Raw genomic sequence first — 27,837 nt, 5'->3', positions numbered from 1 at the left:
TGCTCTGCAAAGAATGCCCCTTTGCATGTAGGAATCCTCCTCTGCTCATTTCTCCTGCCCAGAATCACTCCCCACTGTCCAACTTCTATGCTTTGTAGTGGTGGACACGCTTCCCTTAGTGCCTCCATCACATGTCATTGTAATTATTTATTTGTTGGCCTGCCTGCAGATGGTGAGCTACTTTGAGGGCATGGACTATGGTCTTTTATATTATTCCTCTTTGTGTCTGTAGAACATGGTAGTTTCTCTAAAAGAGAATGTTGGACTCACTGAGGCTGGAGAGGGGCTCCCTACCTCTCTGCTGCTTGTTCAGGCTCTGTCCAGGGAGGGAGGTAGGAGAGGGCAGCCTGGGGTGGGTGGGAGGAACAGAAGGGGCACAGTTCTCGGGGTTGCATTCTGTGCAAGAGGCCTGGGGAGGGGGCATGTGGCTGTAGGCTTTAAACACTATCATCTTGCATCTCTGTAGGCTGAGCAGTGGGGGTGCTGCCTAGTAAAAGCTGGGGCACAGCTCTGGTTTGGGTCCATGCGAGGCTTTTGGCCCAATAGTGGCTCTCCCATTTAAATGAACTTCAGAATCACCTGGAGGAATAATGAAGGCAGTTTCTGGGTCCTACCCCCAGAGTTTCTGGTTCAGTAGATCTGGGGTGGAGTTGAATAATTTTCATTCCTAACAAAATTTTGGGTTACACCAATGATGCTGGTCTGAGGCCTATATCTGGGAACCACAATACAAGATTATCTGACATTAGACCCATGGTTCTCAACTTTGGAGACATTAGAACAACCTGGAGAGTTTTAAATTCAGATGCTAGGAACTTACCCACCCAATGTGACTGGTTATAGAGATTTAGAATGCAGCTGGGCAAAGCATTGGTTTAATTAAGACTCATTTAGGAGGGCCTCCCTGGTGGTGCAAGGGGTTAAGTCTCAGCACTATGAAGCAATCCACAGCCTCTGCAGCACGAGTTCAATCCCCGACCAGGGAGCTACCCACGTGGCACAGCAGATCTCTCCTGTTTTGCCCGCTGCTCCCCTCAGCAGTGTATTCAGTCAGTCTGCCTGTTCTGCTCCACACTCTGTCTCTGGTGAAGCCTCTCACCCTCTCCACCCAGCATCTCTGGCCCACACCCCAGTTCTTATATGCATTAATACCCGCTTTTAGCAGGTGTGACACTTTATTGAACCAAAGTAAAAAAACTTCTAACTAAATCCAAATCCATGCTTCGTTTCTTATCAACCTTGGACAAATTAGCTGACTCCTCTTTGCTTTATTTTCCCCATATTTAATAGGGGGGATAATAATAGTATATCCCTCATAGAATTGTTGTGAGGACGAAATATATTTGGGATTCTTAGTAGAATCCCGAGGCCCCCTTTAAACCTCTAGCTGTGCTGATGATGAACCCTGGGAGGAAGAGCAGAGCAGCCAAGATTCCATTCCCTGCAGGAAGTGGCCACAGGCGCCTATGGATTTGGTTCTTGTGTCTTTTTTTTTTTCAGTTTACGTTTTTCCTGTTAGTATATTTGTCCTTGGCAACCTTTCCCTCCACTTCCTTAAAAATGATTTATCTACTATAGATAAGAAACCCCCAAAGCCCAGACTGTATAATGTGTCTACAATGTAGCTAAACTTTGAATGGGAGACTTGTCTTTCAAAGTAGAAGGTAAGCTTTGCGCTAACCCTCTTTGTTCTCTCTTATGCTCCAGGGGTATTCTGAAGGACTAGCTTTTTAGGAGGAAGGATTTCCTGATTAGAGACTGCATGGTCTAGCAGAAACAAGGGGTTTGGGGTTCACCAAGGTTCTTTGGGTTTGGGGATCATAGTTGAATGCACACTCCTGGTTCAAACCAGACTTAACGTTTATCCCAAATTCCCAGGCATTTTTTCTATCTGCCTCCACTGCTTCATTTTCTCAGGATTCTAACCCTCTTCCTACCTGTCAAGTAGCTTCTAAATGGTCCCAATCCAACTCATCTGAGCTCACCTGCTACAGGTCTAAAACTGTGCTCCATTTTAGACAATTATTACATTGGCTAAATATTGGCACAAGCAAGTTGTAAACATGGGAGTTCACAAACACCATGGCTGGGCACTGAGCAGATGTCCTAACATTTATAGGTCAGTTTTCATTTATGGGCATTCACTTTGACAACTACTTCGATGAGCAATGCGCTGAACTGTCCTGTATGGAGAGATGGGTTCCAGGTCACGTTTCTTAAACTGCTGGGCAGTCATGTCACCTAAGGAACATCTACAAATGCCAGTGCTCAGGTCAATCAATTCAGACTCTTTGAGAGCAAGGTTAGGGTATTGGTGGGTTTAGAACTCATCAGGTGCTTCCAATGTGGAGCCAAGCTGGAGGGTTTGTCCTCAGTTCAGCGATTCCTTAATTCAAAATCACTTGAGGATCTTGTTACAGTGCAGATCCTGGGTGGACCCAAGACTGTGCTTTTCTAATAAGCACTCAGGCAACTTGGATGCTTCCAGCAGCCCAGGCATCGTGTGCTGAGTAGCAAAGCTGTCTGGGCCCGTTTCATGTCTTGAAAGTGCCTTTCTACTCCATCAGTCTTGGAAATGATGTCCCAGAATTCACCAGTCCTCTTGAGTTTGTGATTGTTATTTCCCCCTATACCCACGGCTCTTCTAAATCTTGCTCCCTTCCTAGTGCCCTGCCCATACCTTACAGCCACCCTCTTATGGCAAAGTTATCTTAACATTTATCTCAATTCTCTATTTTCCTCTAGATAGTGATTCTCTTGAAAACACAATAGAAGAGTCACTAAGCTAAACTGTAAGCAGATATTTCTGTGATCTTATTTTTCTGTCTGCACAGAAAGTGCATTGTGCTCCACGGATGTGCCCTCCAGGCTAAGCAAACACTGAGTACTGTGTGATTTAGCAAATGATAATAATCCAGTATCTGAGTTATGCTCTACTTAGGCACTCACAAACATGAGGCCTTCCATTCAAAAAAAAAAAAAAAAAAAAAGGTTAAGCAACGACATAAGGTTTGGGGAAAGCAAAAAAGTAATTTTCAGTTTTTAAAATTACTTAGTATTCCATATCATAGTACTTTGGAAAATGTAATTTCCTGGTCAATATTGACTTTAGAAGTGTTTGTCAAAGAGTTACTTGTGGACCCTGGTCAATGAACATGTTCTGGGAGATCCAAAACTCTTTCAGAAGAATTTTTAAATAGTATATTTGATGCTGTGAAAAACTTAAACATTAAGTTAAGGCAGTTTGTGGATCCTTAAATGATCAAGGACTAGCACATGATTTCAATGCCTTCATTTGTATTGCTATTTATGGTTGTCTGCATACCTAGTAGATATGCTCTCATTGTCCTGGACTAGTGCTAAAAGGACAGAGAACCAAGGCAAGTTTACTATAAAAATCATGCAGCTGAGGCCAGAGAAGATCCAACTGTATTACAGGGAGTCTTGGAAACAAAGCTTTCTCAGTAGATTAGACACATGACTGGAGGACTAAGTCACATACCACATCACAGTTTAGATATGCTGCAACTTGAAAGAAACTTCATTATGGCCAGCAGAGGCATCTTTACATTGAACACAGCCATTTAATCTCTGAAAAATAACATTGTCTGTGACACTCTATCAGTCACAAACCTTTGCACATCACCAACTTGTATTTTACTCCATTTAAGCTATAAATTTGTTTCAGTTGTGTTGTTTCAAAACTACGAATTCTGCAAATTCAAGTCACGATCTCATGCAAATAACTGAGATCCTGGGGAGACAATGTTTGCTCTTTAAAAAGAGTCTGCATTTCCTTATTTGGAATTGCACATGCAATTCTGTCGCTATTTTTGAAAATGTCATAGCATGGCATCAGGCTCAACATTCGAAGGCACTGTGAAGGGGACACTATTGGGGACATAAGATGAGTCCCCAGGCCAAATTTTATATCAGTTGTAAATAGCACAACAAACAAGTTTCCAGGGAATATTTTGCCTGTTTGGAAGCAATGCCCAGTGAGGACACTTTCAAAGGCAGGGTGGTCGAGGGTGCAATATGACAAGCCATTGGTTAATAATGCAGGCCCACAGGAGAGCCTGCTGGTACCTATGATTTGGAGGGAAAATAAAGTGCTTACAGGCTGTTGGGTCCCTGGCTCTCCACTCCCTGCCAGGTGGTTGAGAGGCTGCACGGCTGCTGAGGGTTGGGTGTTCCCCTTGGGCAGCTGTTGACTGCCTTCTGAGAGGCAATAAGACTGGCTCTGAGGAGTCAAAACAGAAATACATAAAAGAGGAAATGCAAATGGCCAACAGGCATATGAAAAACTGTTCAACATCACTTGTAATCAGGGAAATGCAAATCAAAACTACCATGAGATACCATCTTACACCAGTGAGAATGGCACATATTAAAAAAACTAGCAACAACAAATGTTGGCGAGGGTGTGGAGAAAAAGGAACTCTCCTGCACTGCTGGTGGGAGTGCAAACTGGTCCAACCACTATGGAGAGCTGTGTGGAGATTTCTTGACCTACTAAACATAGAGCTTCCATATGATCCAGCAATTTCACTCCTAGGTATTTACCCAAAGGACACAGAAACATCCATTCCAAAGAGCACCTGCACCCCTATGTTTATAGCAGCACTGTTTACAATAGCTAAGCTTTGGAAACAACCCAAATGCCCAAAAATAGATGACTGGATCAAGAAGATGTGGTACATATACACCATGGAATATTACTCAGCATTCAAAAAAGATAAACACATGCAATTTGCAGCAACATGGATGGCGCTGGAAGGGATCATGCTCAGCGAAATAAGCCAGAAAGAAAAAGGAAAATACCGGATGGTCTCACTCACAGCAGGAATCTAGAAAACTTAAATAAGGGACCAGGAAAATGAATAACTTTAAGAAAGTGAAAATCAAAATCAACAAAAAACTATGAACCAGAGACACTCTATGGGGGGTAGAGGGCGGGAGGGGAGGGATTGGGGTCAAAATAAGGGGATTGCAATTGTATGGGGCATATAAAAATAAAATTTATTTTAAAATAAATAAATTAATTAAAAAAAAGAAGAGCATTAAGGAAATCTAACAACAACAAAAAAATGTGATACCATTTACAATGGCCAGCTGCTTGTGGGCTTGACTTTCAAGGGATAAAAAAAGCGTCCTTCCTTAGCAACTAGTGTGGGGGTCTGTAAAGGGCAGGAATGATCACTGAGCAGGTTTTCTATGATCCAGCAGACCGGGTAAAGGAGGAATAAGAGTCCTCAGTGGTTTTTCCAGGGTTTTTATTGGGATTACCAGGTACACGGCAGGCAGGGGCGCTGGGGGGCCGGGAGGCTGGCAGGCCTCCCAGCCCCCAGTATGTCTTCACTCTTTCTGGGCTCTCCGGCCTTCTCTCTGCTTCTCTGCTCTTGGCTTCTCTTTTAGCTTCTGCTGGCGTCCCCGAGACGCCGCCCTTAAAAGCCCAGTCTCAGCCCAGATGAATCCCATCTACCTATGCCCACACCCTACTCCAGGCGCCCGCCATCAGGCATGCATTCAGGACCGCAGGGATCCATCATCTATCCTGATGGCGGGAGGGCAGAAAAGCCTGACATTTTTCCTTACCCTGCAGGGTCACTGGTTATTCCTGGGATCCTCTGCCTCTGTCAGAAGCATCTTAAAGCATCTTAAGTTTGTGTTTCTCTGAAAGATTTACTGAAGGGGAGTCTCTTCATCATGACTCACTTGTTATTCACAGGTCATTTTTAAAACCATGCTTCATAGGGAAGCTGTTTGTAGATTTGTGAATATCCGAGTGTGAGTTAAACTTATAGCAAACGGGAAAAAGAAACCCGATCAACAAAGTTTACTGAAAATTTTGGAGTGTTACTATCTTGGCTCCCGGTGTACACACCACGAATCACCCTTTCCTCGGAAACAACAGCAGGTGTAGCAAAACCTTCTTAAAATTCATATTGTCAAGCTGTACATACTCATCAAGGTAAAAACCAAGACTCAGCTGAGACCTGCCTTGTGCATGGCTCATTCTACCTGGTGGTGTTTTCGTCTGATTCAATCATGAATGGTTTATAGACACGCTATTCACGTGAGGCTAGCCATTTCAGAAGAAAGGCAAAATATCAATTCCATGGATATTTGCAAACACCTAGGTGTTCCATGGTGTTTAGAAATAACTAAAATATTTCCCCTTTCAATCCAAACTACTTTTCTTTTTTTAACTTTGATCTACTCATATATTTCAATGTGAACCTCTTTTCCAAACAAAACTCAGAAGTCTGTGAAGTTTTGTGCAACTTTGCTACAAACTAGCTGCCTTAGCCACATTCTGCAGATACATTCCAACCGTTTTCTCTCTACAAGGAACCATTTACCAAATTGTATAAAACATTTCTCTTTAGCCCTTCTTAAGAGATTTTTGACTAACAGACCAAAAATATATTCCAAATACATTTTAAAAGCCAGTTATAGCAAAACCAACCCTGAAGGGTAATCACAATGATAAAATTTAACAGTATCAGTCATGATTTCCTAGTTTAAATTTCTTTGCATGCTGGCCCAAATTAAGAATTTGTTGGATTCCAAAAGGCAATAGATACTTACATGGTGATTGCCCATTTTCGTTTTTCTGAGATAGCTGCTCGCACTTCATTAAGGGATCAGTTCTCTGACAGGGCAGTTTATAATGGTTTTCCCAGGACATAATATCTCTTGAGTTTAATAAGTAACTTTTGGCATTGAATTTGAATACATTGTTGGGATGGGTAGGGAGTGGCGATGGCTACAAATTAGCTTAAACTACCCCCAGCTGCCTGGGAAACCATCTTTTTAAAATACAATATTTATTAATAGATCAAGTGTAGACTTTTGAAGTTGAACAACTTACTTACAATGAAAGGGCTAACCTTGTCTCAGCCCTGAATTATTGAGAGTTATTCTCATGGGTGTTTGTTTAACGTTTTATAGCTGGTAACAATAAAAACATGAATAAGAATGGAAAATTTACTGTTTTACTAACATCACTATTATTATCACAGAGAATCTCTTGAAGGCCACATTGAGTTATGCTAACATTATTCTTGATCTAGCTAGTTTTTAAATTATGAAATATGTGCAGATGATGCATTAAAAAATATGAAAAGATACCATGAAAAGTAAGCCTACTAACCTCCTAGTTGTTCCCCCTGTAGATTTCTTGTAAGTTCTTCCAGAAATGGAAGACAAAATGGTAGCCATGAACAACTATGTCTGCCTGTCTATGTATGTATGTATGTATGTACCATCTATCTATGTATCTATCTATGTATCTATGTATCTATCTATCTATCTATCTATCTATCTATCTATTGCTGGCCTTTATTATTATTATTATTTTCATGAACAAATGAATTTGTATAGTACATTCTGTTCCTGTACCTGTGTACTTCATATGCTAGAGAAATAGATGACCTTGGCACATGTTAATCAGTTGTGGGAATGAACTAAACCTTACTTTTGTCAGTCCACCTATTGATGGGGTTTTTTTTTGCATAAATATCTTCACTTTATGTACCTTTGCATATATGTGTGTGTATTTATCTGTAGAGTAAAATTTTAGAATGGCATTTCTGGTCAAAGATTACATACATTTAAAATTCCAATACATGTTGCCAATTTGTCCTCTGCAGAGACATAAAACTGCTCAACTACTATCAAAGATCAGTTGAACCTATGAGCCAACCATGAGCCAACCCACAAGCCAACCCATGAGCCAAGGTAAAATATAGTTGACGCTCAACCTCATGAACCCATGAGCCAACCCATGAGCCAAGGTAAAATATAGTTGACGCTCAAACAAGAGGGGACGTGGCTGGTGCTTAGGGGTGCTGACCCCTGTGCAGTAGAAAACTTGGGTAAAACTTCTGACTCTCCCAAAACTTAACTGCAGTCCTTGATGTCAATGGGGGTTTGGTTTCTGGACCACTAAGTGTACTGAAATCCATGGATGCTCGAGTCCCTTATAAACAGTCTCCTCACATTCATGACTGGTTGAATCTGGAAAAGTCAAACCTGTGGGTTGAAAAAAAAAGTCACATTTAAGTGGAGCCCCACATTCAAATCATGTTGTTCAAGGGTCAACCATATATAATCCCAATAAGATGATCTGCCAGTGCTCATTTCCCTACTTACTGGTCAATACTAAACCTTATTAAACTTTTTCATTTCTGTGAATTTCAAAGATGAAAAATAGTTATCTCACAGTTTAACTACACTACTTTCTTTTCGTATTTGTCAAATCATGTCTCCCATTCTTTAAATGTCAATTGTATACATTTTCCTGTGGTCTTTTTTATGTTCTTTATTTTTAGTTTGAGTTATTATTTGTCTCTTGTTATTTATTTGTAGCAACATAATATAATCTAGGTCTTTGTCAAGTATAATGATGACTTTCCTTTTTTAAAATATTTTATTTTATATTATTCTTACATCATTTTTCATTTTTGCACAATGTATGCATTTTCATTTTGGTTATATTCCCCATACAATTGCACCCCCTTATTTTGACCCTAATCCTTTCTTTTTTTTTGTCTTTTTACTATGATTTCATTTTGAGTAAGTATATGAAGAGGTTTTTGTTTTGTGACTTTGAATATATCAATCTTTTCTCCTTTGGCTTGCTTAGAAAAACATTTCTGTATTAAGATGGTTAAAACTTCTTTTACATTTTCTTCAAGTTCTTTTAATGGTGTCTTTTTTAAGGTCTACATCTTTGCCACATTCAAGTTGATTTTTATATAGCGAAAGGAAGGATGAATTTGTCTTTAATTTTGGTTTTTCAATTGACTCTAGGTAGTTACTACATAATTCACCTTTCCCTTCTCATCTAAGATGTGATCTTTTTTATGTTTAAATGTCACATAGCTTAGTGGTAAAATTCTGATAAGTTTATTAAATTCTGATCATCTGTTTTCACTCTATTTTTCTTTTTATTTTTATCTATTGAATGCTTTGTTGGGCTAGTTGCTTAGGCTACCACATTTCACAAGCTGAATATAAAATTTCTCCTCCAAGATGTTACCATCAAGTAAAGGAGCTATAAGAGAAATAATTACAAATAGTGTGTTGGCTATGAATAAAATAAGCAAGATGCTATAATGGAGGCCAACATGGTGTGTGTGTGTGTGTGTGTGTGTGTGTGTGTGTAATTTACTTTATATAGATAAAGCTCTTCAAGGAGCTAAACATTAAGCTGTGAGCCAAAGGATAAGAAGGAACCCATCATTGGTGAGAACTTGTTCTAGACCAGATGTTCTTAGTTTATGATAAGATTCAAAAATAAGAAAGAGATTTGCAAACTAGAGGAGATGGTCAGAGACAGGAGTCTGTTGTGTGCCAGGCAAGCGCTGGGCACTGGGGTTACAGTGGTGAGCAGATAAAACTCTGCTCCAGGAGCTGACAGTGACAAATAGGGGCAAGACAGTTAGTTAACGACGAACACTTTGATCATTCACCATTACTTTTTAGTGCTCTAGAGGCCACTGCCTTTATTCTCAGGGCCAAATCCTCCCTGGCTCACCTCTGCTTTACAATTTCTGCGTCACTGACCATCCCCCACCCAGAGAGCTTCATTTGTGATGTCTCTCTCTCCTCCGCCCTTTCCTGCCCCAGGTTGTTGAAGCTCAAAGTTCAAGAGGAACAGGCCATTTTGATGGAGATATGTTCTGGCGAAGGTGCCATGTTACTGATAGGCATAGTTAAAGATGAAATATAGTTTATGGCTCAGAATGTGAAAGATAGAAAGCTTGGTGACTAAGTAAGAAGCTGACACACCTTTTTATTTTTCTAGGTCAAGACCACCATAGCCACCTCTTGACTATTTAATTTACTCATAGGCAAGTTTGGATTTGGCCAAAACAAAACAATTCCCAGTGTCATTTCCCCCTTGTCTCCTTCTGCAACTGGATAGGTAGTGGAGAGTAGCTGGGATCATTCAAGTAAGAGTAGCTTGAGGACAGGAAAGGGAATTCCTGGGACCACGTGCCATTTCTGGGAGGAAATCTTGGTTGGAGACCCAGAGGGTCTGAGAGGGGAGAAGAAGAACTTCCTGGCAAAGAAGAGAGGGAAGACATGATGGGGGGAAGTAGGCACAAGCAGAAAGATGGGAGGGTTTGTTTTTTTGTGTGTCATATACATGTCTAATGATTCTAAATTATTACAGTAGCTGCCTAGTATCTTCCTGTGCTTGACTGAACCTATTCCTTTACATTCTTGCATGTTGGTGGTTCTCAAAGTAGTGATGCCAGGCAAGTCCAAACCTCCTTCTATCGTTGTGAGTCTCAATAGCAAGTATATATGAATCTCACCCTTTTTATTGCCCACCATGGTTAAATTTTAACTCTTCTCCAAAAAAGTTATTTATACATCAGCTAGGGGTTAGAGCGTACCCCCAAATACATGTTGAGGTCCTAACCCTTAGTACCTGTGACTGTGACTTTATTAGGAAATAGGACCTTTGCAGACATAGCCAAGTGAAGATGAGGCCATTAGGGTGGATCTGAACTTCTTAAAACTGGTGCCTTTGTTAGAAAAGGAAAATGCCATGTCAGGACAGACAAGCAAGGACAAGATCATATGGTGAGAGAAACAGAGATTCGAGTCATTCAGCTGCAAACCAAGCATCACCAAGGACTAATGTCCACCACTAAATCCAGTAAGATCCCAAGAAGAGTTCTCCCTTCCAGGTTTTAGAGGAAGAATGGTCCCACCAACACTTGATTTTGGGCTTAAAACTTCCAAAATTGTGAGACAATAAATTTCAGTTGTATCCAATTTGTGGTACTTTGTTATAGCAGCTCTGGGATACTAATAGAACATCCAAAAAAAAAAAAATCATCAGTTGCTATGAATCTCACAGCAAATGCATTATGCTGTATAATTTGCATTTAATATAATTTTTACTTAGAAATGCTTTGGGAGTGGGCCTCCCCTGGTGGCGCAGTGGTTGAGCGCTGGGTTGCGAGGCTGCCCGCAGCCTCTGCAGCGCCGGTTCAATCCCCAGCCACTGGCGAGGGTGCCCCCCCCCCCAAAAAAAAAGAAAAGAAATGCTTTGGGATAATCTCCATGATCATCCTTGTAAGGATCTTTCCATCTTAAGGCTACTTTGATTCTAAGATTCCACGTGGAACAGGTCATTTGGCCCTTGCTTATTAAAGCTCATTAACATTGATGAAATACATTTCATTGTTCCAAAAATTTGCCTAAGTTCAGCCTTGCCTGCGTTCATGTGCAAAAGAATCATTTTATTTCTGATGTTTCGTGTCGCGATGCTGGGTGGCACAGCGTCCGTAGCAAGATGTGAGTTTCCCATTTATAGACTATTACTTTTACAGCCTCTTAAAGCCTGTGCTTTGTTATGAATAAAATTTTACTTTACAAGGATACATGCTGACTAAGATGCCTGAGATAAGTGTCCCTGGTCTTTTGAACTCCCCCACATTTTGGCTCTATGTTACTGTCTGACTTTAAGACCTGAACTTTTATAAAGAAGGTACATGTTGAAAGTTATTTGTTCTGAGGTCCTTGGCTCTCTCCAGAACACAACATGTGTGGGCTCCCCCTCAGGAGTCTGATTAAGCTTTATTTGATGCTCTGCACCTGGTAAAGGTAGACCAGGGAATGCAGTTCCAGAAAAATCTTTTTACAGCCTGCCTTTCAGGTCTTATGAAAATTCTCAAACTATCTTAAAGAGAGATAGAAAATTGCACTGTAAGTCATGCATAGTGATAAGCAATAAATAATTAACAGAACAGGAAGCTAATAAATTGCCTGGTGACCAATATGACTTAGAACATGGAACTGCCAAAAGGGCGAAGTGCTGAAAGTTACACATCACTTGCAAACAAGTGACTAAGCCTTCCTAACCGCTCCTGGCAGTGAAGACAACTTTTAGAGACAGAATTCTTTTTTTAAGGCTCACTGAATATATTTTATTATTATTTTCAAAGTATTATTTCATTTTAATGGCATCAAACATTACAAGGAATTTAAGTTGTAGTTTAGATACAGTGGCTTCATTTATTGCTGGAGCTTCATTTTTAAATATCCTCCTTTTAATCATGCTTTTAAATTTATCATGTCCTTGAAAAGAGCAAGTTAAAAGTTTGGCACTTTGGGGACATATGTTAAGTGTCTAGAAAGCATGAAACCTTTTATTTTTTTGTTTTGTATTATGTTTACGGAGCTAAATGATCAGTGAGAGATGATAATATCTAGCCGGGTGCTATGTTCCCAGCTGAGAGAACAAACACACAGACAAAAGGTAATGATGTTCGAAGTGGAGGCACAAATTGAACAGCAATAAGTAAAAAAGACACTTTTTGCCCCTAGAAGATATAAAAATCTCATGTGAATTCCATATAGAATATTTTCTATTTAAAAATATTCATTTATTGTTGATTCAGTGACATCAGGGAATTCTGGTGATCCACTCGGGGCAAGTGTGTAAAGCCAATTGGTCCATAAGGATCATTTAAAGGAACATTGTTTATGTGACCGGAGAGACACCCAGACATCCCCTTGCAGAAAAGTCCCTGCACGGTGCAGGCATGTGAGCCTCACTCAGCACCACACTATTACAATCCCAGCTGCCTAGCTGCAGATATTACATGCAACGCAGAGTTTTTCATTGGGCGGATTTTCTTTGCAGCATCTGCACGGGGCGAGGCTGTCCTGGGGCACCTGAGAGAAGCAAGGCATCTGAGAGGCCAGAGGGGATGGGCACTTTGGATTGGCAGGTGTTGTGATGATTCATTGCATGGTCAGCTTGACTGGTTAAGGGGTGCCCAGACAGAGGTGAGGTGGCAGGTTTTGTGCCCACTCAGGAGCACAGCATCCTTTATTTCATATTAGCTATTTGTCTTTTCCTGTTCTTTTCCCCTCTCTCTTTTACTGCTATGGGATTGTATCCTCCTATATAATCTTTATCTGTCTGTTTTCTAGAGAATCGAGGCTACAACCTTGTACTATTAAATGTCTGGAATATTGTCCTTAGGTGCTAGAGGGTCCCTAACCTAAAGTGTATGGGATGGGGAGGAAATCAGGAAGGCCTCCAGAAGGTGACCCTTGAATAGGAATTAGATGAAAAAATAGGGTATATAAAAAAAATAAAAATGAAACAAAAAATAAAATTGATTTAAAAAAACAACAACAAAAAAGAAGGTATAGCTGTGCAAACTGAGGTTGATAAAGGGAGATGAAACAACCTGAGTGAAAATACTGAGACATGAACTTGCTTATATTCCAGGAGTAAGACTTCTACTTGGAAGACTCATGGAGAAAATGGGAGCCTGGAAATCTTACCAATATTGTAGTTACTTATTATTACTTAATATTATTTTTTAAAGATTGATTGATTGATGCATATAAGTACTAGGGTACAGGCCAGAGGTGTGTGTGTGGGGGGGGGAGGTGAGAGGATTCAATGTGATAATATTAAGTAAAGTTGTTATTAAGTATTCATGCTACTTATTAATATTAATTATATTATTGCTAACATTATTACCAATGAAATTAGTACTTAATAAGTTTCAAAGTCTTATCAATATTACTGGGGTAAGAGAGGCTGTCTTAAGTTCTCCTCCTTTCAACTTTCCCACTGTGTGGGAGGTGAGAGGTGAGAAAATAAAAGAACATTCTGGAGTCTACCTGTAGGTGGTCTGGAGACTGAAACCCATCAGTGTGCACACACAGTGGAGTTTTGATTGATTTTTTTAAGGACTGACCATCAGTTTCACACAAAACTCGGAATTCCTGTTACTCTTGAAAAATCAGCTCCAGTGGTATAGGGCTTATCTCTGCACATGGAAACAAATAGAGGATGCCCTCTTTGGATGAAGTGGGGTGCTGGAGTGCTCCCCTCCTGACCTGGCTCCTGTGTCTTATTTTTATAACTTGCCTAGTCCCTGGAGCATTTGAGTTTGCAGTTCTGGGGATTCACTCAATATCGGGTAATCTGGGAGCAGGGAGAAATCCCTGCCACCACAGTGGGGGCAGTTGGGCTTGTTGAAACCCAGAGGATCTGCTTAGAGTCTGCTTTTTGGGATTCAGTCTCAGGTACCAGCCTGTCTGTTGAAGCTGGGGTCACAGTCTCATGCCTTTGCCACAAAGGTAGCTGGGAAAGAGATTATTTGACATTTATAGCTTCTTTGATGGGGGGTAAACTCTGCCTCTGAGCAAGATTTATGAGATATTTAGATGTTGAACCAAATGAATGACCCAAGTCCATAAGAAAGAGCTTGGGTATCATCCCATCATGATATTGGTATCATCCCAAAATCAGCTCATGAGCTGATTTTTTATGGCACATTAAACATTTTGCTTTAATGGCTTGGCATTATTTTATGGGTACTAGGGAAAATACAGTGAAGATCTGCAACTTGAGAGTGACAAAAACTTATGAAGAGTATGAGGTGTGACAAATTAAAGGAAAATCTCAAATCAGTGATAGTTTAGCTGGAACTTGGAAATTATAAATTAGACAAATGATTGAACTTCTGTAACTTGCCTAGATAAATGCAAACTTTACATTCTCTTTGTTCCAAGTAATAATAGCAATATGAAAGTTTACATTTGTTTGGTGATAGGCATCAGACCCTGTTCTAAGGCCTTTTCATTTGTTTATATGATAGTGATTTTATGAGCCAGTTATTACATTATTCCCCATTTTAGAGGTGGAGAAACTAAGGTACAGAGTGATTAGAGGACCAGTGCTCACTCAGTAAACAGTCAAATGATTGGAATTCTAGCCACTAGTGCTCTCCACCTGACAACTGCATGGTTAGGGTGGATGTGGATTCTTTTACACGGATGCGCTGAAAATCTTCAAACTGGTTTAGGATTCAGAGTCAGGCTTTGGGGGTAGATGCAGTTAGAGTAGTCATTTTAATGTCAAGTGGTGTGTAGTGTGAGGAGAGCTCTCAATATTAGCACTACTGACATTTTGGATCAGATACTGTGTGTGTGGGTGTATGGGTGTGTGTGTATGGGTGTGTGTGTGTGTGCACAGGAGATGGGGAGGGTGAGGGTGACTGTCCCATGGATTTTAGGGCAGCTTCCCTGGCCTCTACCCATCAAATGGTAATAGCCTCTTTTCCACTTGCGACAACCAAAACTGTCTCCAGACATTTCCCAGTGCTGAGTAATACTGGTCTAGAGAATTCTGAAGTGCCTCAGTCAGTGCGGAGCCCGGAGTAATCAGCAGCATGAGGAAATGATGTGATTAAGCATCTCTGGCAGCCTTCCTAGGTTTTCTGTCACACTGTGCTGTCATTATTAGTTAGTATAAGGTGTGTCTGGCTTCTTATATCAGAAATAGCTGGTACTGACTTGTACCAGTTATTGGTTTTCAATGTAATACGTGGTGAATCTTTAACTTCGTGGTTTACTTATAAAATGTCTATAGTCAACCAATGTCTTATAGTTCTAGAATCCCCCGACTGTCTGTACCAGCTGCCAAAAATCTATAAGAGACCTCAATCCTTTTTCAATATTTAAGAGAGTCTAAATTTCTTTCTTTGATATATTTAGTCCTATTGAAAATGGGGTGGGGGCATCTATGTAAAAATAAGACATTACAAGCTTCTTCATTTGTATAAATTTGAATATGTTTGTTAGGATTTTAAATGCAAAATCCACCATTTGGATCATGAATATTACTACATCATAAAATATTGAACAGTTAAGAAAGGACAGACATCTCTTAGGTGGAGTTTTCTGGTCATTTATGTCACTAATATCAGAATCTAGCAAAGACATCACTCAGCCCTTATTAATTTAGTGTGTCTTTGCCTCCAGGCATCTCCCATATCAACCCTTGCCACCAGCCAAAACATCTTTTTCTCAGGGATCCAAACAAGGGTGGGAAGACCACAAGCGACTATGGTGATGGTTCACAGGTGATGTGGTGGTGAGATATTTACAGGGACTACACAGCTGAGGGGAGAAATCAAATACTGTAAAAATATGAATACAATGTAAACAAATCAATAAAAGGCAAAAAAAATCTTTTCCTCCAATCCTGTTGGATCTATGCAGGCATTAAAATCTCTCAAAAAAGCCATCTCCTCCATGATTGCTTCCAGAATCCTTCATCAAAAGAGCCACTTCTTTCTTCTAGAACCACCCATCACACTGTCCCACCCATCATCCTGTCACCATCAGTGTGTTCTACTGTGTGTTCCACTGAATTAAATGCCTGGATTCTCATTCCTACTAGAGTGTAGACTATTTAAGTCAAGGACCATGGCCACTCATTGCTGCAGCCCCCTGTTCTTACCATAGCACCTTGCCATAGAGACCACTTAGCACATTGTTAAAACAATATATCCTTTTATTAAACCAATCCTTCTCTAGAATCAGAAATCAATATTTAGCAGCAAGTCAAAATCAGCTGCTAACTCTATTTCTGTTGTTGGCTTAAGAAAATCAGGAAAGGGCCTCCCCAGTGGCGCAGCGGTTGAGCGCTGGGTTGTGAAGCTGCCCGCGGCCTCTGCAGCGCCAGTTCGATCCCTGGCTGCTCCCCGGCCACCAGAGGAGGGTCCCACATGGCGCGCAGACCTCTCCTGCCGCTCGCTGCTCCCCTCAGCAGTGTGCTTTGGTCCTACTGCCTGCTCTGCTCCCCGCTCTGGCTCTGGTGAATTCTCTCACCCTCCCATGATTCTGACTGTACCCAGTGCTTGTATAAATAAATAAATAGATAGATAGATAGATAGATAGATAGATAGATAGATAGATAAATAAATAAATAAATAAATAAATAAATAAATCTTTAAAAAAAAAAAGAAAGAAAATCAGGAAAGTGGATGACTCTAGGCGTTGGGTCTTCCAATCTTCTTTCCTGCTCTATAGAGTGAGATTTTCCAATGGGATTTTGGTTTCAGTTTCAAGATTAACTGCTCTGTGGTTCTTTCACATTTGGGAACTAATTGCAATCTTTCGTGTGAATTCTATTGATGGACTCCATGAAGCAGTCTTTCCCACTGTTCTCTTTGTAGCCCAGGTCAGGGATATCTGTTTAAATGAATCCCACAGGAACTTTCATCCTTTGGAGAATTCAGAGCTCCCTGTAGATGTAGGGCCTTTGGAAAGTTGCGGTTGGGACCTCATCATTTCTTTTTATCAATGAATGCCTTGCTCCAGGGATCCGAATATGTGAATGCTGATACTATTAGAAGAAACATAGACAAGAACTATCTCTCTGCTTCAGGGAATACAGAAAATAAGTCTTAGCTTACTTTAAAACTGACAGTTGAGGCCTCCCCGGTGGCGCAGCGGTTGAGCGCTGGGTTGCGAAGCTGCCCGCGGCCTCTGCGGCGCTGGTTCAATCCCCGGCTGCTCCCCGGCCACCAGAGGAGGGTCCCACATGGCGTGCAGACCTCTCCTGCCGCCCGCTGCTCCCCTCAGCAGTGTACTTCGGTCCTTCTGCCTGCTCTGCTCCCCGCTCTGGCTCTGGTGAATTCTCTCACCCTCCCGCGCTTCTAACTGTGCCCAGTGCATGTATAAACAAAACAAACAAACAAATAAATAAATAAAAACATGCCTCTATTAAAAAACAAAACAAAAAAAAAAACTGACAGTTGTTTGGGGGTTGAAAGTGTTCAGATATGACTCTTACTATAGACAAAAAAAAAAAAATATGTAGCCACTGTATTTCTGAAGGTGGACCTAATTGTCCTCACACTGTCATCCCACTGGGTAATGGGTGGTAGGTAGGGTTTTAAATCTACCAATTAAGAAACTCTTAATCCAACCTCTTCCTGTTCAAATAGTCATCTCATTGGGACAATGATTTCAATTCAGCAAATGTTCCGTCTTGAAGATTTCATCTTCCTTTCTTGTTTCTCTTCGAGATATGCCAATGGGAACTAAAATAATTCAGAGAACACTTTCTCAACAGAGCCTGGCTTTAAAGACTACATACAGTCTTGCTCAGATGCAAAGAGGAACCTTGACTTTTTTATTGTCTTTCTCTGTAATAATCCTTATCTTCTCAAAGGCAAATGGGTGGTGCTGGCTTCTTCATTGATTTTTTTCCCTGGATCTACTGTTTACCAAGTACACAATTCAGTTGAATTTCTGTATCCTTTAAAAATAAAAAAAAAAGTATGAATGAGTGAAAGAAAAAAGAGGAAAAAATACTATGCATTAAGGCTAATCAAATTCTAAAAAGATATGGTCACTAACTATGTTTAACTAAACCTCCATAAGTTCTAAAACAGGGAATTTCATATTTCTGTAAAGTGAGAGACCAATACAACCCCTGACCTAGAAAAGACAATTTATATTTTCCTGGAATTAATTGCAGTTGTAGCCAAGAAAGTGTGCTATCTCTCACTTAGATCTCATTTGTGGAGGTCATGAAACAGTCTCACTGTACTGGAGTTTAATTCCTAATCACAGGTTACACTACCAGACAAACTTGTATTTCTTGTAAGACAGTTAAGAGAATTACGTGTCGCTGAAGTTGTAAAGTTTGAATGACATAATGTAGACAGAAACAAAAAATATTTCATTTCAGCCAAGTTCTAAGCCACTGTGACAATACACCCAAATAAGCTATAAAGATCTAACATGGACCAATGCCTGCTGTGTAACCAGAACTCCACTCATTTCCATATTAGTCCAAAAGTGTGTGATTATTTATCACATGGCTTTCCCAACTATTGTCAAAAATAGAGAAATTATTTCTTTGGTCTCCACGGATTTTGAATAGATGCCTGTTTATTTCTCATATTTAAAAAAAACTAGATTAGGGGTATTATTTTGCCTATGCAAAAAAAAAAAAAAAAAGATTATAATTGGCCAGGAATGAATTAGTGAGTTGTAGAGTTAGGATGGACATTAGAAGTCATCTTTGTTTAATCTCCTCTTGATAAATTCATTTCAACAAGTGCTTGTTGAGTACCTAAGGTCCAAAGAGGCTTTGGAAGTTGTTGTCAACTTCTGCTGTGCATCTTCTGAGGATATTTGAAAAATATGCAGACTATGGGCTCTAACTGAGGAATCCTGATGTCGTTGGTCCAGTGTGGGTCGGGGTATTGGTAGTTTAAACCATTTCTCAGGTGATTCTCATGTCTCTGGTCCTACCCTTCTCCATTGCCCCTAACCATCATTAAAAACAAAACAAAACAAAACAAAACAAAACAAAAAAAAACTGACATTGGGGCCTCCCCGGTGGCGCAGCGGTTGAGCGCTGGGTTGCGAAGCTGCCCGCAGCCTCTGCAGTGCCGGTTCGATCCCCGGCTGCTCCCCGGCCACCGGAGGAGGGTCCCACATGGCGCGCAGACCTCTCCTGCCCTGCCCGCTGCTCCCCTCAGCAGTGTCCTTCGGTCCTTCTGCCTGCTCTGCTCCCCGCTCTGGCTCTGGTGAATCCTCTCACCCTCCCGCGCTTCTGACTGTACCCAGTGCTTGTATAAATAAATAAATAAATCTGAAGAAAAAAAAAAAAAAGAATCTTTAAAAAAAAAACTGACATTAATAATTTTTTTCCTATATCTTATCAACTTACTTAAATTAACTAATTTGATAAAGTAATGGGGGGGCGGGGAGAAATGGGTGGAACTCTTCAGATGCTTTGTGGAATTCACAAATCCCATACTCCTCACCATGGATTCTGTGAAAATACATTCAATAAGGATAAATCATGCCCATGGCTGACTGACATATCCTGTCTTCCTGACCAACAGGGGCCACAAAACTTGAGCCTCAATGGTGATCTTGAGATTGTACAAACTTCAGTTGGATCACAGCCCAGCAGGCCTAAGTGTAACAATTTCCAAGGAAAAACCAACCGTATTTGATGTTATTAGATACCACAGACAAATAGAGAAAGAATATCAAGTACTTTAAAATCTGAAAGAAGGCTTTGGATGAAAGATAATAGTCAAAAATGGGGAAGTGAAGAACTTGCAGGTTTTAGGATCTTGCAAATATTGTGTCAGATCGGCCCCTAGCGGACACCTTGACTATTACAACGGCGCAGCATTTTCCAGGTAAAAGGGAAGGAAGTGCATCCAGAGAGGGGAATTCTGTAGGCAAAGCCCCAACGTGATTAACACACCATGGAATGCTGAAGGAAGTGCAAGTATCTTACTGTTTCTGAAATGTAAAATGTGAGCCAGAATAGACAGTCTAGCTTTCATTTCCTTCTCTTTCAACAGAGACAAGGGTATAGGACTATTCCTCTATAATTTAATACCATACAAAGTGCAAGAGGGATGATTTTCACAATTAACAGTTTCTATAACAGAGGCAATAAGGAGCAGTGGAGACTTTGGTTCAAGGAAAAGCCAAACAGATTTTCCTCTACAGATAAGTTTGAAAAGGGGGTCTAGTGCTGTGGGATTTCCCAGATTTTCAGGAGAATCCCCAAATCTAGTTTCCTATCAGAATTCTGCTCTCTGTGTAACATCATTCATTCCTTCAATATTGAGTGTATACTATTGTGCTGTTCTAAGCCTGAGGGCACGGCAGAGAACCAAAGGGACAAAAGCCTTTACTTTTGGGGTGCCCCAGATTAATGGGAGAGACAAATAATTTAAAAACTAAATTGTTAAATATATTAGATGCTATCAAAAAATAATATAGGGGAGGTGGAGGGGGAAGACTGGAGATGTGTTATAATTAACTGAAAAGGCAACATTTGAGAACTCAGATTTCATTTAATTAGTCCACCATTCAATACATTCAGTAGTATTTATTGAGTATGTATTATGTTCATGGTATGTTTCTACATAGTAGAGATAGACAAAGTCCTTTCTTCCACAGAGATAATGTTCTTACTGGAGAGACAGACAACAAATAAGGAATCAGATAGGACAATGTTATAGTGATTCCTTGCAAGGGAGGAAATAGACCAAGGTAATGCGGGACAGAGCAGTTGGGGAAGGCTGCTCTAATTGACATGGGTGGAATGAAGGAAGCCAGCTGTGCAAAGGTCTGGAGAAAGGCATTCAAGGTCAAGGGTACATTAAGGGTAAAAGTTGTGAGGTAGGAATAAGCCAGGCCATGATGTTGGGGGGTGGGAGGGAGATGAATTGGTCCTTGGAACAAAGAAGAACACTTACAGTATGGAAACCCATGGCCAAGGTCAGACCAAGGTGAAACTGAAACAGAAAATATTATAGTTACTTCTTTCCTGTTTGTTTTTTTTTTTTTCCCCACACACCATTTCCTCCTCTACTGGTGCTTCTCCGGTCTCATTTAATACCATGCCCAAGCTCTTTCTCTTTCAAATTTGATCTCAGAAGAGGATGGAGTAGCTGGGCATACAAAAAATGAAAAGGGTAAATAGTTATTATTCCTCTTAATTGTATTTACATTTCAATCACAATGACTTAATCGTGACATTTGCTTTATCAGCTGCTTGGGGGTTGGAGTACTTAATTCTCGGGGGAAGTACATTCATTTCTTATGACTGCTGTAACAAAAATTCTGCAAATTTAGTAGCTTAAACACAACACAAATTTATCCTACATCATGGAAATCAGAAATCTGAAATGAGTGAGCAGGGCTGTGATCCATTTGGAGGCCTCAGAGGAGAATTTGTTTCCTTTTCCAGCTCTACTAAGCTGTCCTGTGCCCCTGTATCACTCCTACCTCTGCTTCAAATGTCACATCTGTCTCTTAATCTCCCCTCTTATGTGGACCCTGTGATGACATCAAGACACTCAAATAATTCAGGATGAGTTTCATCTCAAGATCGTTAACTAAGCACACCTGCTAAATCTCTCTTGCTACGGGAGGTAACGCATTTGCAGGTACCAGCGATTGGGGTGTGGGTATCTTTGGAAGCCCACCACAGTGAGTAATATTCTGAGGTCTGTGCAATTAGACCACCAGAGGCAGCTCCATACATTTATTTTGCTTCAGCTCATTAATTTTGTTGAAATTTTAGCAATAAAATAGTTTGTGATCTTTCTGAAGGGCAGGATGCCCAACCCAATTGGGTAATTTTCCTTCGTCTGAGCTGGAAAAGCCAGAGGAGCTCGAATCTCGTTGCACTTGTACTTTTGAACACATTGTTTATTCACAAGGTTAATCTAGATGGCAACTTCTGGGACTGGGCTTCTAACTCTGCAGTTTCTGACCTCTCTGGAATTTGAAAAGCAAATGTCTGAGGCAGAATTAGCAGGAACCTGAGTCAAGGATTTAAAAAGATGTACCTTATTGTTAAACAAAATGGAGCCAGGAGGTAATGAAGGAGTGCTGCTTGTGGAGTGCAAACAGCAGGTGTTTTCACTTCCTGGTGTTGGAGAGAGCAGGCCTGGTCCTGCGCTTCTCAGCAGAGGGGGCTATTGAGCTGATGGGGTAACCTATGATCTCTGAACTACTTTGTTTCCAATCTCTTTAAGACTGGTCACCTTGGGGGAAATTTGTATTTGTGCTTTAATTAGCACTCCATTTCACAAGCCTAACTTGCTGCCGGTTTCCTACCCTAAAGGCCTTCTTACTTGGATTCTTGCCATGTGGACCAAGAAAAGAAAATTCTACCATTTATTCTGTTGGAGAATGTATACTTCTGCCTGCAGGGCTGGAGTCTGTAGAACAATGATCCTTGTTCCCTATAAGGAATCCTAGAGTGAGAAATGAAGGAAATGTCTTGGAAAATTCAGATTGAGTCCCTGCCAAATTTTCAAGTTGCAGGAAGGAGCATGAGAAGGAGCCTGATTGGGCCCAGTGTCTCTAAAGGTACTTTTGGGATAAGTGAGTCAAATAACCTTTGGTCCTTATATCTTCTCAAACACACATTGCTCTGGTTGAATTAACTCCGTGAGGTCAAGAAATGGCCTTGAGGTCATGAACAGTGTTTTTCTTTTACCAACTAAGTTTGCTAGAAACCAATCTCCCTTAGCTAGCTGAACAATGTTAGAAATTACCTAAATACCTTTCCTTCATTAAAAAAATTATGTGTTCTTTCTGTCTTTTGTAGTGGTGAGAAATATGGGGGTGAGGCCATAGTCATGGGGGTGAAAGAATTCACAAGAGACAGAGAACAGAAAAGGAGCATTTATTGAAATATAATGCAAAGGGAAGCAATGGGTAAGACCGGAAATGTCTGCATGAAGGAGGATTTGAGGTTCTCTTTTATACTTTTTTCATGGGTTTTCTAACTTGGGGCGTCAGTTTGCACCTGTTATCTGCTAGGATATCTGGTCTCGGGCGCTGGCCTTTGACACAGAAACATGTCCTGGCCTCTGCTTTGCATTCCTGGATCTGGGCTGGGTTTTCTGGTCATGGGTTTTATGGCCTTGTCCCCAAGGCAGACTTATCTATTCCCTCATCTATTCCAGCCTCCCAAACTTCCCTGCTGGCCAAGGAGTGGGGCTTAGTTTTAACTTTATTAACTTGTACCCTGCCATCTTTCTTTGTATGTAGCTTACCTGTATAAACTAAGCCCCCAAACCCTGAAGTCAGGGGCCAGTCACCGAGAAATCTAATATTGGTCTTCTGGACTCGGGTGCTCAGTTTTGCTCTGAATATCCTTTTAAATAAATTATTCTTTTAGTAAACTTTGCATTCATTTACAGCAGTGATTATTTCAGGCTTCACTTTTGACCCATTATCATTTATTTCCTCTTTCAAATTTCCTTTTTTCTCAGCTGCTTGCTGAATTACTCTTCTCTACTCACCATCATCATATTTTCAAAGATCTGTGTATGTTCCTCCCCACTATCCTCTGTCTAGTTTTATTTTTTATATATATTTGTTGATAAAAATATTAACTTACAAGTGTTCTGTCCAATTGCTATAATTGGCTAAACAAGTGGTTTACAGGGATTTTAAAACTACACTGACTTCAACTTTCATTAAACTGAAGTTAGGCTCTGGAAGAATATAGGTTCTTCTATACGTGGAATTATTTTAGTGGTGGGATCTACATTGCTGATTTTGAATGATTTTGAATTGTCTGGAACAGGAAGCAAAATTGTTCAGTGAGTGAGAGCCTGAATTAAGGAATTAAAAGCATGCCTCTGGCATGTGACAGCCTTGGGCCCCTGTTGCTCTCTGTCACTATCACTGTGTGATCTTGGGAGCAGTTCAGGCAGCCCTGTCAAGCCTCAATTTCCTTCTCTATGATATCAAGATAACAGTGGAATTATTTCACTATGTTGTGAGAGATAACAATCTATCACAAGTCAAGGGCTTAATACATAGCAGGCAAACAGTATTTGTTGAATTAATGTCTCCTAGTCAGATTTCTCTTTACAAGTATGATGAGGAGGTCTGTACATAGAATTCAAAGCCCTTAGATATCAGCTCTCAGCATTGGATGACACCATGCTGGTATTCCTATGTAAGGGCCATGTGAATGATGTTTGTTTCAGTTATTAGATACAATGGGTTTCCTACTCTGCACTAGACTCAACTACTGAGGTAGGTGCATCTTATAAAAACTTCTGAGTATAAAAAGTGTATAGAAAACATTATTGAAAACTGAAAAATAGTTGCAAAAATACTAAACTTGTCTCTGGTTGCTGCCAGTAACAATGGTTGTCGGTTTCCTAAGATAGTGTAACAAATTCTGGAAGAGCTTATCCCCAAAGACCTTCTCTCTGGAACTGAAACAAGCTGGAAAAGTGTGTGTGTGTGTGTTTTGGGGGTGTGGGGGTCAGGGGTGGTATGGAGCAGAAGAAAGCAGTTACCAACAAGCTACGTGCCAAAGGTTAGCAAGGGTCTTTATCTCCCTTTGAGCCTCCCCTACTTATCAGCACCAGCTGTTTGAAATTCCAGCTCTTAGAATCCCTAAATTTTAAGAATCTGAGCCTTGGAAGTAGAGCCCAATATCCCCCTTCCACAAAATGCAGGAACAAACTTGGAAGGGTGACGGATCACCAACTTTGCCACTTCCTGTGATTTCTTGCTCAATTTCGGAAAAAGAATTGATTTATAAATTCTTTCCCAAGCATGGGCCCCGCCCACCTGGCCCTGGTTCAGGGGTTCTGGGGTGGCTATGGAGAGCCCCAGGGGCTCAGGGACCTTCCCCTATTTGAAGCCAGCCATCACCCCCTTCCGGAGCCTCTTCTCAGTCACCCAACCGCAGTGTCTGTAATAACCACCAGCTCTTGGGCCACCCACTTTTGGAGAAAGTGGGTCAACAAACAACGACAACGTAAACCCCAGCGCCAGTCTTGACTCCTCCAGGGACTGGAGGCGGGAGACCCGGGCGCCGGCCCGGGCGGTTGGTTACCCAGGTCGCCCAGGACGCCACCTGGTGGCCCCGCCCCTCAGCGTGCAGGGGGCGGTGCCGCACTAGGCTCCAGCCCCGCCCCTCCGGTCGCGCGCCGGCGGGCGGAAGTGACGCACGCCCAGAGCCATTTCCGGTGGGCCGAAACTAGGAAGAAACTTGGAGCTGCCGTGGCGCCCCTGCTGCCCATCAGCATTGCTCCTGTGCCCCGTGGCCCGGGCGGCGCCGAGCTGTCGGGAGCCCTGGCCATGGGGCAGCCCGGGCCTGCGGCAGCGTGAGGCGCGGGGCGTCCCGCGGGCTCCCCTGACAGGCCGAGGGCGGCGGGCGGGAGGCCGGGAGGCGTCGCTCCTGCCTCCGTGGCGGCGGGCCCGGCGCCCGGCACCATGAACATAGACGTGGAGTTCCACATCCGGCACAACTACCCCTGGAGCAAGTTGCCGGCCAACGTGAGGCAGGTACGGCCGCGGCCCCGCCCCGCCGTCACCTGTTTGCCCGGGGCCGCCTCCCCTTGGCGGACGCCCGCTCTCCCCCTGCCAGGGTCTGGGGTCTCGAAGCTCCTCTCCAGCCCAGGGGAAGAGGGACGACTCCGGGGCCGCAGGGGCGGATGGGGGCTGTGGCTCAAAGGAATGGAATAGTGTCCCCCCCAGATTCTCCTGGCGCTTTGCCCGCAGCCCCCATTCAGCCGGGCACCGTTCTAGGTGCCTGCGAAACATTTAAAGCGCGACCCTTGAGCTCCAGAACATCTGGATGGTGAAGGGACGTGACAGATAAATACTTCCCTGGGCAATAGTTCACATGTATCTCCATTATAGTATATGTGGGCGCACAGAGAAGGCAAGAAATTGTCCAGAGAGTGTTGAGTATGTGTAGAGGAGACATTTAAATTGGATCTTAAAGGACGAATAATGCGACTTAGATAGAGGAATGGAGGGTTTTCCAGGGAAAGGGAAAGTCATTTTAAAAAAGCTGAAAGGCGGTGGTTGAAGAGTATCGAGCCACTTGATAGCAACTTGGTATCGCTGGCGTTTGTTGGTGAAACTACGAGCTCGTGGGGGTGGTGGTAGATGAGGCTGAAGTTAGGGCCGGATTTCGTAGTTTTTTGTTTTGTTGAACTTTATCCTCTAGACAAGATGGGTTTACTTGAGCTATTCCAACAAGGGAGTGCCATGAGGTTTTTGAGTTAATTCTCAAATGCTTGAGTGTTAGTTTTACTCAGTTGCTTAACAAGTATCTCCTGAACACCTGCAGTGCGCTATGCCTTATTCTAGATGGTGGTAATTTGCAGTCAACGAGGTTAAGACCCTGCCTTCGTGGAGCTTATATTTTAGTAAAAAAAGACAGTAAGTAAATTAATGAATACAACATAACATGTAATGTGTCACGTGGTGGTAAATCTTATGAAGGCAGTGATACCATGCTTTGTGTAGGGCACTCGTTTTATGGAAATTGATCAGTCTTCGTACTCTCCCCAATCTACTAGGTTGAGAGTGAAATTCTGTTTTCCGTTGGTGCCAGATAATGGTCTATTTGGCAAGTTTGGGATGGTCTTGGTGTTGGTATTGTAAAGATTTTCTTTGCCTTCTGAGCTTGGGGGCTAATTAGTTCTAGGAATGAATAATTTAAGTTTCTGGCGGTGCATCATGTATAAGAAAATGTTTTCACTTTAAGAGACTGCAGCTAACAAGAAGGTGAAAGATAAATTTAAGAAACTTAGACTTCTTGTGTGTAAGTGTCTGCCCATGTGGCATTTATCAATATCTTGAACTGGAAGAGCAAAATTCTAAACCTGAGGGAATACCTGTTAAGGTGGAGGAAGGCTTTGTGGCATATCCAAAGACAACTTGAAGAACCAACAACCTTTTCTTTGTTTCCATTGTCTGTTCTTCCTTTCACTAAATAAATAAATAAGTAAATGTAGTATAATGGAAGAAAGATGGATGATTCAGTTATGTTCAGCATGAATAATTGATCTTGATTAGTTTTGGCACAGGTGTTTCTAAACCTGAGACTATAAAAAATGATCACAGAACAATGTTATTATTTGTTCCAGATGTGACATTGGTTTCTTTTCTGTAAGATAAAAAAAAAAAAAAAATAGCTGTTTTATCTTGGGATAAGCTTCCACTTGTAGAAGGTGTTGCAAAATTCACCTATGCAAGTTATTTCCATGGATTTTCTCTAACCTGGTCGCTATTCCCCATGCCAAGCTCCACCTTGGATTACAACATCAGCTTTCTATCTGATCTCTTCCCATCAGAATAGGACACATTCCTTCTTTCTTCATAGTTTACTGGGGTGCAGTTTCTAAAATGCAGACCCTTTCCTTTCTCTTATACCTGTCTCTTACATGTTACTTGTAGCTCTTTTTTAAATTTCAGCCATTAACTCCTCCAGAAAGGATTCCCTGATCTAAATCCAGAGCAGTTGAACCTCAGCTGTTGTATTTCTTACTCATGGGATTAACCCTTGGCTGTTTCATTTTCTGGTTACAGTATGTATTTTGCTTTTGTGTCTTGAGCACCTATCCATAGTTAGCTTCTGCTATTTATTTTTGGAGTGAATGAATGATAGTATCAGTCTGAGATTTCTCCGGGGCAGTAAGAGTTCAGTTTAAAAGTTGGCCA

At 41.5% G+C, this 27,837-nt stretch overlaps 2 protein-coding genes across 3 annotated transcripts in view; one reads left to right on the top strand and one right to left on the bottom strand.

Moving 5' to 3' along the window:
- The window catches only part of ANXA13 (annexin A13), a 50,312-nt gene extending 43,641 nt beyond the window's left edge, over positions 1-6,671 (bottom strand). Inside the window, exons 1-2 of one of the 2 annotated variants that reach the window (XM_037502008.2) lie at positions 6,595-6,671; positions 4,121-4,243 (exon numbers count right to left, since the gene is read on the bottom strand). In XM_037502008.2, coding sequence (XP_037357905.1) covers positions 4,121-4,243; positions 6,595-6,609 — 138 coding nt within the window. In that variant the 5' untranslated portion in view covers positions 6,610-6,671. The remainder of the gene's footprint in view (positions 1-4,120; positions 4,244-6,594) is intronic. The other variant, XM_037502014.2, reaches the window with a different exon arrangement.
- Positions 6,672-25,544: 18,873 nt separating this feature from the next.
- Positions 25,545-27,837, top strand: part of FAM91A1 (family with sequence similarity 91 member A1) — a 36,832-nt gene continuing 34,539 nt past the window's right edge. Inside the window, exon 1 of the mRNA XM_037502004.2 lies at positions 25,545-25,668. Coding sequence (XP_037357901.1) covers positions 25,597-25,668 — 72 coding nt within the window. The 5' untranslated portion in view covers positions 25,545-25,596. The remainder of the gene's footprint in view (positions 25,669-27,837) is intronic.

This window comes from Talpa occidentalis, unplaced genomic scaffold (assembly GCF_014898055.3).
Source record: "Talpa occidentalis isolate TD23 unplaced genomic scaffold, MPIMG_talOcc4v2.1, whole genome shotgun sequence".
Lineage (NCBI taxonomy): Eukaryota > Metazoa > Chordata > Mammalia > Eulipotyphla > Talpidae > Talpa > Talpa occidentalis.
This window is presented reverse-complemented; position numbering and strand designations above follow the sequence as displayed.